At 47.2% G+C, this 11348-nt stretch overlaps 1 protein-coding gene across 2 annotated transcripts; it reads left to right on the plus strand.

Moving 5' to 3' along the window:
• The first annotated feature begins 431 nt into the window (after positions 1-431).
• Positions 432-3827, plus strand: LOC123772629 (chondroitin proteoglycan 1-like). 2 transcript variants are annotated; one of them, XM_045765878.2, is made up of 5 exons: positions 432-547; positions 1235-1276; positions 2651-2734; positions 2818-3111; positions 3256-3827. In XM_045765878.2, exons 2-5 carry the CDS (start codon positions 1235-1237, stop codon positions 3367-3369), a joined length of 534 nt encoding a protein of 177 aa, XP_045621834.2. In that variant the 5' UTR covers positions 432-547; the 3' UTR covers positions 3370-3827. The 2 variants fall into 2 exon arrangements, with proteins under 2 accessions (XP_045621834.2, XP_045621835.2); XM_045765879.2 differs by lacking the exon at positions 2651-2734 and having other exon boundaries at positions 439-547.
• The last annotated feature ends 7521 nt before the right edge of the window (positions 3828-11348 follow it).

Consider the following 11348-nt stretch of genomic DNA (forward strand, 5'->3'; position numbering starts at 1 on the left):
TAGTCTTTGAGGCTACAGTGTTATTTCTCAATATGTGAGTGTAGATCTAGGGTGTTGAATATACGAATTTAAGCTCACGGTGTTATTTCTCAATTTGTGAGTGTTGGCCTTGAGTGGTAAATATATACATTTTGGATTACGGTGCTAGAATTACTCATAATTAAATATTCTAGGACTAAAGAAAATATTTTAAGCAAAACCTTAATTTTTGGCTAATAATCAGTAATGCGATATAAAGGCTGCAAATAAAAAAAATTTAATATCATTATAAAATAAACACGCAAAGATATATTTGAAATGTTAAAAATAAATACATATTGAAGCTCTGTGAGTCTTCACACCAGTTTGTTCCACAAGGAGCGTAGCTGACGGTTCAGTCAATAGATGGCGCTGTTATGGTGGTCTTGGCAGCTTTTGTGGGAAACTTTCTACCTTTCCCCTAAAATGTTGGTGTTGAGTCAACGAGGTGCCCGGCCCGCCTTCACTCCTCAGTCTGTCCTCTGTTGTGTCTGTGGGACCTTCTCTCATACTTTACCTGTTGTTAAAGGTTAGTTGTTATATGTTGCTGCCAAATATTCATGATTTTCTTTATATAGTTTCTGCCTAATACACTTAAATTATTCGTCGTTTTACTAAGTAAATATGTGTTCTTAGATTTGCTGATATTTTGTTTAACTTGGCTATATATAAGCTCTGCTGAGGACCTGTTAAGAAATGACTATTTTGAAAATAGTTTCTAAAACTACGCCTAATTGGTAGCTTCTGTAGATTCGTCATGTTCTCAACAAATCTATCATTGAACAAACTGGGAAGACCCCGAGCATTTTTTTTTTTTTAATAATTTTAAATAAAATTGTTACGGTAGATATGAGATCTTTTTTACTATTGAATAAGCCTTTTTAAGCAATTAAATGCCTAAGTTTTTGTTAACTATTGTTATGGCTTTTTCAATTGAATATCAACACTGCTTCATATGAACAACGATTTCTAATGAAACTACCAAGCAAATTTAAAGTTTACACTAAAAGTTAATAACTAAAATGATCGTATTTCTAGACATGAATAAGCTACAAACTACTCCTGTGGGGGGGGGGGGGGGGGCATTTTTCGTTCTCGCTACTTTCCCCAACACTAATATATTGACGGCTTAAAACCGAAAGTCTAATGGTTCTTAATCACGGTACCTAAGAACGCATCTGATTTCTAATTACAAACTGCATTTTCTTCCATACAGATGGCGGTACTTACTCTACTCTTCCTCTGTTGTATCGCCCAGGTAATTAAATATTGAGTACATTCGGAAACCTATATAAATATTAGTTTATTCAAAATCGCTAATCTTCGAAATCTCTCTACCGATTACTTTGAAATTTTGACAACGTTGCATTCGAATAAGTGCTTTTTATATACCGACAATATAGGTGCCAACCCTGTGATGGGTGAAAACATGAGTTTTAGAAAAAAACAGCGCCATCTATTACAAAAGCAACCCGTTTTCGCTCTTGCTTAGTCAATATTGGCTTATTTATTAAGTGCATATGACATACTAATTGTGAATATTTTAGTTTACCTTGAAAAGCTTCATAGAAAACAGACCTAACCTTCTTAGTATGTTAAGATGAGCATCTTATTGCTTCTTGTTTACAACTAATTACTTAACCTATACCGTTGATAGGCTGTCTTAATTGTAATTAGGAAGCAAAAAGATGCATATCTTAACATGCTAAGGTTAGGTGAGGTCGGTGTTTAATATGAAGCTTTTTAAGGTAAACTAAAATATTCACAATTGGTATGTCACATATGCACTTATGAAATAAGCCAATATTGACCGTAAGAAAGTGCGAAAACGGGTTGTACAAAAGACCAACTCGTGCTATACTGAAGATTCCATTTCAATGTTTCAATTTCATCCATAAATTGAGTTTTCATAAATTTAGATTTTAATCTTTATTTTGTGACTTGGCCTTGGAATAGAGCTGTTTACCATAACGTTCATTTCTAAAGCTTAAGTTAGTTATTCCACACCTGTGACTGGTAAACTCTTAAGAAACGGAGCTATCTGTTGCACTTAAGAGCAACTTACATCAAATACACCAGCTTGATCCTTACATCAAACGTGGTGCTATACTAAATAGGTTAAGATTCATTGCAATGTTTCTTATAGCATTGACAAATTTAGTTTTCAGATTTTGATTTATATTGTGAAATAGCGTTGGAATAAAGCTGTGTTACCATACCGTACATTTCAAGAGTATACTTAAATTATTTTTTTTACTGTTTATTTTTATATTTCAGTGATGGGAACATCAGATCATTTGGGAATGCATCGAACAAGGGAGTAGAAAATGGAGGACAAGTTGGGGCTGGTGGGATAGATGAAGGGCGGGGGATAATGGGGGGGGGGGGGGCAGGGGAATAAAGAATCATGGGGGGGGGGGGGTGTGAATTGTAGGGGGGATGGGGAGGAGTGGTGAATGGTGGGGAGGAGTGGTGAATGGTGGGGAGGAGTGAATGGTAGGGAGGACGAAGAGTGGAAAAATGGATGGAAGGGGAGGACTGCGAGCAGGGGAAAGGTTGCAGAGCCACAGCACCGCGTGGCCAGGTACAGCTAGTATTAAAATTTTTTTTAGACAAAGTTGCTCCTCGACAGATCCAGGGACAGGCATACCAACCTTACGGCACCCACGCGCCCCTGCCAATCGTCACTCCTACAACCTCCACCGTCACTACTGAGGTTGGTAGCATAGTGTTTACTTTATTAAATCTTACTGACATGTTAATTTACTTTAACATTGTTAATGTTGTATAATATTGCAGACTACCCTGACCCACACTCTGCGGGAGACTACCACCTCTGACGTCTGGGTTACTGAGCAGACAGCTATCACCCTGACGGTCACCCAGACAACCACACAATGGGAGTTTGTTCCCCAGCAGCCACAGACGGTGACCTCTGTGATAAGGGTCACCTCCACACCGGTAGTGTTTGTGACGGCTACGGTGGGGGTCTACCCAGTGAGCACAATGGTCTCTGCCTACAGTCAGTTCGTCACCACAACAGATACGGTTAAATACTGGCAGACCATCACCCACGTGGCTGTCACTCACGAGGTAACCATGTAGTCTTGAACTTGTGAAAGTGTTAACTTGATTATACACACTTCAGTCATGTTGAGCTATCCTCGTCCCTTCGTTATTTTACCTCGATAAACTTATTTAAACTCTATTTTAAATTTCAACCATGTTTATTTGCAGATCCAGACAGTCCCTGTGGTAACTACACAAGAACTCGTCCAGGAAATAGTAACTACCATCACTCAAATAGTAACCACTACAATTACTTCCACCACCGCCAGATACTATGCTTAATTTATTGCATGTCTTGACTGATATTAAATCGCATTAATGAACTAAGAGCTTAAATTAGCTCGAGCATTTTGTAGTTTTTTTCTTTGATAACTGTTAGATCTGCCCTACTATTGGGGCATAAAATAGTTATGCCGAAGACTGTTACTACAGAACACTTAATAATTTACACTTGTCTCTACACAAGCAGGTACTCGCTATGGTAAAAAATCTCATGAAATGAAGTCTGACAACGACTTAGAAAAAAAAGCTTAATAAAATAAATGCCCCTTGAATAAGTTTTACCATGATTGCATTAAAAATTATCAAGAAATGTCTTCCCCCCCTCCCCCCCCCCCTTTACTTTTCTACTAGTAAACATTTCGGTAATATCTGGGTGAAGAGTTGGACGAACGTGGTTGGGAACATAATCGGAAATACGGCATTCTGTACATGCAGAAATAAAAAATTGATGGTTTAAATTTGTTTATCCATGGTTAGCCTTTTTTTGCCCAAAAGGGGTTTAGAATATTGGTGTCTAATCATAATGACCTCGCCACCCCAGTTATTGATAATTGAATTGGACCCTAAGTATCTCCTGCAAAACATAAATACCATATTGGTCAAAGCATTCGGTCCAAAAAAATTTCTCCCACAGGCCTAAAAGTACATTAAAGTTAATTTAGACATGAATAAAATTTGATGCGCGACACAATGTCCATAAGACGGTGACTGTCTTTTGCCAAGAATAGGTTTTGATACCGTTACCTGTGGGCACAGGAGAGAGAGATCTCTTTACCATTAGCATTCGAGCTGGTAATACTAAAGAGGAACAAGGGTCATGGTCTCGGACATACCACAGATTGCATACTTATTGGACGACTACCTATTCCCGGCCACTCGTTGCTGTAGCTCGGCAACTGAGCCACACGGCGACTTTAACCTGTTCCCTCGGATAGGCACTCTCCTTGCTTGTCCTGTCTAAGCTCGCTTATGGATTCCCTGCTTACTCGTCTACTTCTCCTACTTTTCGCTGTCTTGATGCTTTGCACCATACTGGGTTGCGCCTCAGTTCTGGTGCCTTTCGTGTGACTCCCGTCCTCGGCTTGTATGTAGACAGGCTTCCAATATCTCCAGGACCGCCGTGATCGCTATCATGCGCGGCCTCTCCTCCCTGTTCAGCTCGTTGTTGTCGTGAGGAGGGGCTTGGTGGGCGACTGCCAGTGTGATGCTCCTTGGGACAGTCCTGTCCTTTAGCCTTGAGCTCCTGCTGCTGTCCTCTAATTGTGCTGAACGACTTTTCCTTTTCCTTGTGTTTCGTTGTTCCCCCCTTATCTGCTTGTCGTTTCCTGCCTACCTTTTGCATGGTTTGGTTATTTCTTTGGACTTCCCCCCCCCCCCCCTCCCCGCTCGGCTCGTTGTCGCCGTGTGGGGGCTTAGTGGGCGGCTGCCGGAGTGTGATGCTCCTTGGGACAGTCCTCTGTCCTTTTCTAGCCTTGTGCTCCTGCTGCCGTCCTCTCCAATTCTGCTGGGCATCTTTTCCTTTTCCTTCTGTTTCGTTTTTCTCCCCCCTCTTCTCTTATCTGCTTGCTGTTTCCTGCCGACCTTTTGCTTGTTCTGGTTCTTCTCTTGAACTACTTCTATTTTGACGCCCGGGTGCTTGAGGAGGCATACTCTTGCACCCATAGAACTGTAGTACCCGACCTTGAGAGCGAGGGGAACCTTTTATTGTCAATCCCCCTTTCGTCACTGAACCCGATCTCGACGGACTGTCGGTTTCTTAAGGTGGCGTTTGTGGGGCGTATACTCACGACGCACCCCTAGGAGGCCCCGGCAAGATCGGCGATAGCTTCTTGTTGGGTGTCCTGCCTCTAATTGTGGTTCCATGGTGGGTGTGGGGGCACATTCGTGAATGAATTCTTCCTTTCGTAATGATAACCCCTGTTTCGGCTGCTTCTGGTGTACCTTCTCGGGCTCATGGGGTGGGCGACCAAGCCCCCGAGTCGGTCTGTATTGGAAGACCGGGGTCTGTACCCTCCGCTGCATTGGGCCCCGACCTTGCTCCTCCTTTGGCCTCTCTGACTCCTTCCCCTGGCTCCCCTCCCTCTGTGGTTGGGTCGAGCCCCAAGCCCCCAGTGGTGACTACCTCGTCCCCTGGCGCGGCTCCTTCTCTAGTTGTAACTACTGCGCGTTTTAACCCCTCTGGGGGTTCTCATCGCAGTCCTCGTCACGGCCGCCCTCGCTCGATTCCTTCCAGTTATGCTACCTATTGAGCCTTGTTTGGTCCCGCTTCGTGGACCAAATATTTTGATCTCCCTCTCGATTCTGCGCCTCCTGACGATTTCTCCCTCCATCGACATCTCGTTGATTCCGTGAATGCCTCCATTACTTTCAACCCCACTTTGTCTCGGTACACGTGTCGTTGCTGCTCCTTCTCAGGATGCTGCTTCCCGCTTAGCTGCTTTATCCTGCCTTGGCGAGACCCCTGTTCGGGTCTCGAAGAACGCTCAGTTGAATGCCAGTGTTGGCACTATTTTGCTCCTGCCCCATGTTGCGACCGGTGTTCGGGACCTGCGCGACCGCCACGACGATATTCGACATATCCTTGCTGCCCAGGGCCATTCTATTCTCCAGGTGGACACGTTTACTCGTCCCCCTCGTGGTAGTCGCCGTCAACCCCTCCGAGTTGTGAAGATTACATTTGATGGTAGGACCCTTCCACCCTCTGTCATTCTTGCTGGTGCCAGGTGCTCTGTCCAGGAGTACATTCCTTCTCCTCGGCTCTGCAACAAGTGCTGGAGGTTTGGGCATGGTGCCCTCCGCTGCTCCGGGACACACTCTGTCCTTTGTGTGGTGGCGAAGGTCACTCTTAAGTCGGAGTGCACTTCTCCCCAGGCTCGTTGCCTCAACTGCGGTGAGGCCCATCCTACCTTCTCCCGTGCGTGTGTCCATTACAAGCTTGAGGCAGCCTTCCTCGACTTGAAGCACCGGGAGCGTTTATCTTTTCCTGAGGCGAGACGCCAGGTTCGCCGGCTCCCGCCTTATGCTAATATATCTTATGCTCGCGTGTTGCGCTCTTCCTCTCCTCGTCCTTCCCGCCTTCCTCACTCACAACCGTTTCCGGGCCTTGGACCCTGATGCGCCTACTGCCCCCTCTGTTCCTTTGGGTTCTCTCCCGAAGGATCCTCCTCCTGGTCCTCTATCCGGGGTTCCCCTTCCTTCTACCCGGTCTGTCGTGTCTCCTGTGTCTTCTTCCTCGTCTCCCTCCGATCCTCCTTCCCATCCTCTTCCTCAATCTATCGGCTCTCTCCACCGCCTGTCGGTGTGGGCGGATGTCCATCGCTCTCCTAGCGGCCGTCGTGTGTGCTCTCGTTCGGCTTCTCATGTTGAGAGACTGGAATCCGTTGCCCGATACGTAGTTGCTGGGACACCGGTCTCGTAAAGTCAGAAGCGTAAGCCTGGCTCCTCTCCTTCCTCTTCCCCGGCGGGTAAGAAGGCTTCGCTTTCTTCCTCAGCTCCTACTTCTGGTTCTGTTGCTCATTCCCCTCCCGTTTCAGTGATTGCGCCCTCTGTTCCTGCTATGGAGGTTCTTTGGCCCCTGCTTCCCTTTCGGTTGCTGCTCTTGCTGGGGTGTGCTCCCCTCTTTCTACTCCCCCTCTTCCTGCTGCTGTCCTTGACTGCTCCTCTCCGTTGTCTCCTCCTCTTCCTCCTCCGGACCCCGCCCGCCCACCTCTGATCTGTTCTCCCGTTTCCTTCCCTCCGTCTTTGCTCAGTTTACCCATGCCCCCTGACTTTGCTGACCCTGATCCCGACCCTGATGTTCTTTTACGTACTCTTGTTACTCTTTCGCCTTGGTTTCTTCCTTGTTCTCTGTTTTTGTCCTTTCTCTTCTCGTCGTTGTCCATTCTTCAATGGAACGTTCGAGGTTATTACGCCAATTTCCTCGAACTCCAACTTCTGATTTCGCGGTTTTCGCCCATTTGTGTCTGTCTCCAGGAGCCAATGCTTGGTGCTCGTCCTGGTCGTTTTCGTGGCTATTCCTTTCTCCCCCCCCCCCCCAGCAATTGCTGGGGCTTCTAATTCTTCTGCTCTCTTGATTCGTGCTGATGTTCCCTTTGTTCCTTTACTTTTTCCTTCGCCTCTCCATTGTTCTGCTGCTCGTATCTTTGTGGGGAAATGGTACACAGTTTGTTCCATTTATCTCCCCCCCGAGTGTCCCGCTCTCTCTTCCTGATTTGAAACACCACCATTTAGACTCCTTGCCGGAGCCTGTGCTCCTGCTGGGTGACTTCAATTGTCGTCATTCTCTTTGGGGTGACATTCTGACGAATACCCGGGGTCGCCTCCTTGAGCCGTTTCTCCTCTCTTCTTCCCTGTCTCTTCTGAATTCTGGTGAGCCCACTCATTTGGACTCTCGGACTCGCACCCTTTCTTGTCTTGATCTTTCTCTCTGCTCTTCTTCTTCTTTACTTAGATTTCACGTGGCAGGTTCTTGATGACCTCCATGGAAGTGATCATTTCCCCATCCTTGTTAACTTTTTCTCTAAGCCCTTTCCTCTCTTTCCCTAGGTGGCAGTTTGCTAAGTCAGACTGGACCCTATTTACCCTCAGTGCTGCTCTCTCTGACCTCTCCCTTCTGCCTCTCTCTCGCGCTCTCCTCCTTTTTCATGACACTGTCTTCGACGCTGCCCTCCGCTCTATTCCTCGCTCTTCCTCTCGGGGTCCGCGGAAGTGCGTTCCCTGGTGGAATGCGGACTGTGCTCGGGCTGTCCGCTGTAAGCGTGCAGCCTGGAAGAGGCACCGCCGTAGGCAGACGACCGATTCTTTTCTTTTCTTTCGGAAAGCGAGTGCGGTGGCCCGTAGGGCCATCCGTTCGGCTAAACGTGAATGTTGGGCATCATATGTCTCAACAATTACGTTCGAAACCCCTCTGGCCCAGATCTGGAAGTGTATCCGCAAGATAGCGGGTAAGTTCGTTCCCGATGTTTCACCGGTCCTTCACCTCCATGATACTCTTGTGGCGGACCCGTTGCAGGTCGCTTCCGAACTGGGTTCTCATTTCTTCTGTTAGCTCTGGTCTTCATCTTCCCCAATCTTTCCTTCTTCGTAAACCTGTCCTTAAGTCTCGTCCTTTAGATTTCTGCACTCATCTTCAGCTTCCTTATAATGATCCCTTCTCTCTCTCTGAACTTCGTTCTGCCCTGGCCCTCTGCGGTTCTCCGGCGGCGGGCTCCGATGGTATTCATTATGAGATGCTTCGCCATCTCCCTCCGAGCTCGTCTCGGTATTTACTGAGTCTGTATAATCGGATCTGGGAGTCGTCGTCAGTCCCTGAGGACTAGCTCGATGCCGTTGTCCTCCCTGTTCGCAAACCGGGGTCTCTGGGTACTTCCCCTAAGGACTTTCGCCCTATTGCTCTCACAAGTTGTGTCTGCAAACTCTTTGAACGTATGGTTAACGTTCGTCTGATGTGGTTCCTGGAACACCATCACCACCTCTCCCCTTCTCAATTTGGTTTCCGCAAGTGCCGCAGCACGACAGATGTCCTGGTGAACTTGGAGGTCTATATTCGTACTGCTTTTGCTGCGAAGACCTCCATTGTTGCCGTCCTTTTTGACCTGGAAAAGGCTTACGACACCACTTGGCGTTATCATATCCTATCTCAACTTCATTCTTTTGGCCTTCATGGTCATCTCCCTCTCTTTCTCCGCAGCTTCCTCTCTCGTCGTTCCTTTCGGGTGCGCCTTGGTACCGCTCTCTCTCCCTCTTTTCAGCAATACGAAGGTGTGCCCCAGGGTAGTGTTCTGAACACTCCTCTTTTTCTGGTTGCCCTCAATGGTCTTCTTTCCTCTCTTCCTTCTGGTGTCTTCTCCGCTCTCTATGTCGATGATCTTACCCTTTGTTGTCAGGGTGATGATTCGCCTCTCCTTCAACGTCGGCTTCAACTTGCAATTGATGCCGTGTCGTCTTGGGCCACAGATCATGGCTTCAAGTTCTCTACTTCTAAGACTTGTGCCATGACTTTTACGCGGAAACGGGTTGTTCTTCGTCCCTCTTTGTCACTTTATGGTCATCCCCTTGAATACAAAGATTCAGCGAAGCTTTTGGGGTTATTCCTTGACACTCGTTTGTCTTGGTCTCCCCATATCTCTTACCTCCGTGTTGAGTGCTCTAAGGCCCTTACCCTCCTTCGGGTCTTGTCCCTTACTTCTTGGGGGGCAGATAGGCGCGCACTCCTTGCTTGACATTTCTCTCTCGTCCTGTCTAAGCTCGATTATGGTTGCCCTGCTTACTCGTCTGCTTCTCCTTCTACTCTTCGCCGTCTTGATGCTTTGCACCATACTGGGTTGCACCTCAGTTCTGGTGCCTTTCGTTCGACTCCCATCCTTAGCTTGTGTGTTGACACTGGCTTCCTGTCTCTCCAGGACCGCCGTGATCGCTACTGTCTTCGCTATCTTGCGCGGTCCTTGCAACATTCCTTCCTCTCGCCTCTGTCGTGCTTTAACTTTTACCCCTCCTGCGGTTCCTGTTCTTCTTCACCACCTCCCTCTTTCTGTCCGGTTATCTCGCCTACAGGATTCTCTTTCCGTTCGTATTTCTGATGTTTCTCCTCGTGTTGTTCCTTCTTTGCCCCCGTGGAGGGTCCCTCTTCCGCGGTTTTGTACATCCTTGACTCGTATCACTAAAGCTTTTACCCCTCCTACAGTTCTAAAACGCCTTTTCCTCGAGCACTTTTCTTCTCACTCCCGCTCCGTTTCTGTCTTCACCGATGGGTCTAAGTCAGCGGACGGTGTTGGCTACTCTGTTGTTTTTCCTGATCGCACTTATATGTGTCGCTTGCCTCCGGAGACTAGCATCTTTACAGCGGAACTTTATGCTATTCTCTATGCTCTTCGTCTCCTGCTTTCTCGTTGTCAGTCTTCCTTTGTGGTTGTTGTTGACTCTCGTAGTGCCCTCATGGCTCTCGGGTGCTTTAATCCAGTTCATCCGGTAGTTGTCGAGATCCAGCATTGGCTGTTTCTCGTTCACAGTAAATTTAAGTCGGTTGAGTTTTGTTGGGTTCCCAGCCATATTGGCGTGTCTTTAAATGAGCGTGCGGATGCTGCCGCTAAGGAAGCTGTCCGCTCTTGTCCCATCTCTCGTAAAGGCATTCCGTATTCCGACTTTTACCCGGTTATCCATTCCTCAGTCCTTACCCGTTGGCAGGCTTCTTGGTTGTCTGTTACTGGTAACAAGCTACGTACTCTTAAATGTTGTGTTTCCTCGTGGCCGTCCTCCTTCCACCGTAACCGGCGGTGGGAAACAGCTCTAGCGAGGTTGCGTATTGGCCATACTCGCTTAACCCATGGTCACTTGATGGAGCGCCGCCCTGCTCCTTATTGTCCTAGTTGCATTGTCCCTCTTACGGTCGTGCATGTCCTTCTTGAATGTCCTGACTTCCAGGACGAGCGTGTGTCTTGCTTTCCGACCGCCCCTCGCGGTCACCTATCCCTCGATAGAATTCTTGGTGACTCGGATACTTTTGATATCGTTCGCCTTATGCGTTTTTGTTCTCGTATTGGCATCCTTGGTGATATTTAGCACCCTCTGATTATTTTGCGTATTTGATGGTGCTACATAGCCTTCCCGGTTTGGTGCCTTCTTTTGATAATTACTTACTTACTTACTTTGTCACTTTATGGTCATCCCCTTGAATACAAAGATTCAGCGAAGCTTTTGGGGTTATTCCTTGACACTCGTTTGTCTTGGTCTCCCCATATCTCTTACCTCCGTGTTGAGTGCTCTAAGGCCCTTACCCTCCTTCGGGTCTTGTCCCTTACTTCTTGGGGGGCAGATAGGCGCGCACTCCTTGCTTGACATTTCTCTCTCGTCCTGTCTAAGCTCGATTATGGTTGCCCTGCTTACTCGTCTGCTTCTCCTTATACTCTTCGCCGTCTTGATGCTTTGCACCATACTGGGTTGCACCTCAGTTCTGGTGCCTTTCGTTCGACTCCCATCCTTAG

The sequence above is a fragment of the Procambarus clarkii genome, chromosome 50 (assembly GCF_040958095.1).
Source record: "Procambarus clarkii isolate CNS0578487 chromosome 50, FALCON_Pclarkii_2.0, whole genome shotgun sequence".
Taxonomy (NCBI): domain Eukaryota; kingdom Metazoa; phylum Arthropoda; class Malacostraca; order Decapoda; family Cambaridae; genus Procambarus; species Procambarus clarkii.

Excerpts from the sequence above, each read along its gene's own strand:
- LOC123772629 (XM_045765878.2), top strand. The coding sequence starts at position 1,235 with ATGGCGGTACTTACTCTACTCTTCCTCTGTTGTATCGCCCAG. Across the intron at positions 1,277-2,650 it reads TCCTCTGTTGTATCGCCCAG|ATCCAGGGACAGGCATACCA; the intron begins GTAATTAAATAT and ends GCTCCTCGACAG. Across the intron at positions 2,735-2,817 it reads CCTCCACCGTCACTACTGAG|ACTACCCTGACCCACACTCT; the intron begins GTTGGTAGCATA and ends ATAATATTGCAG.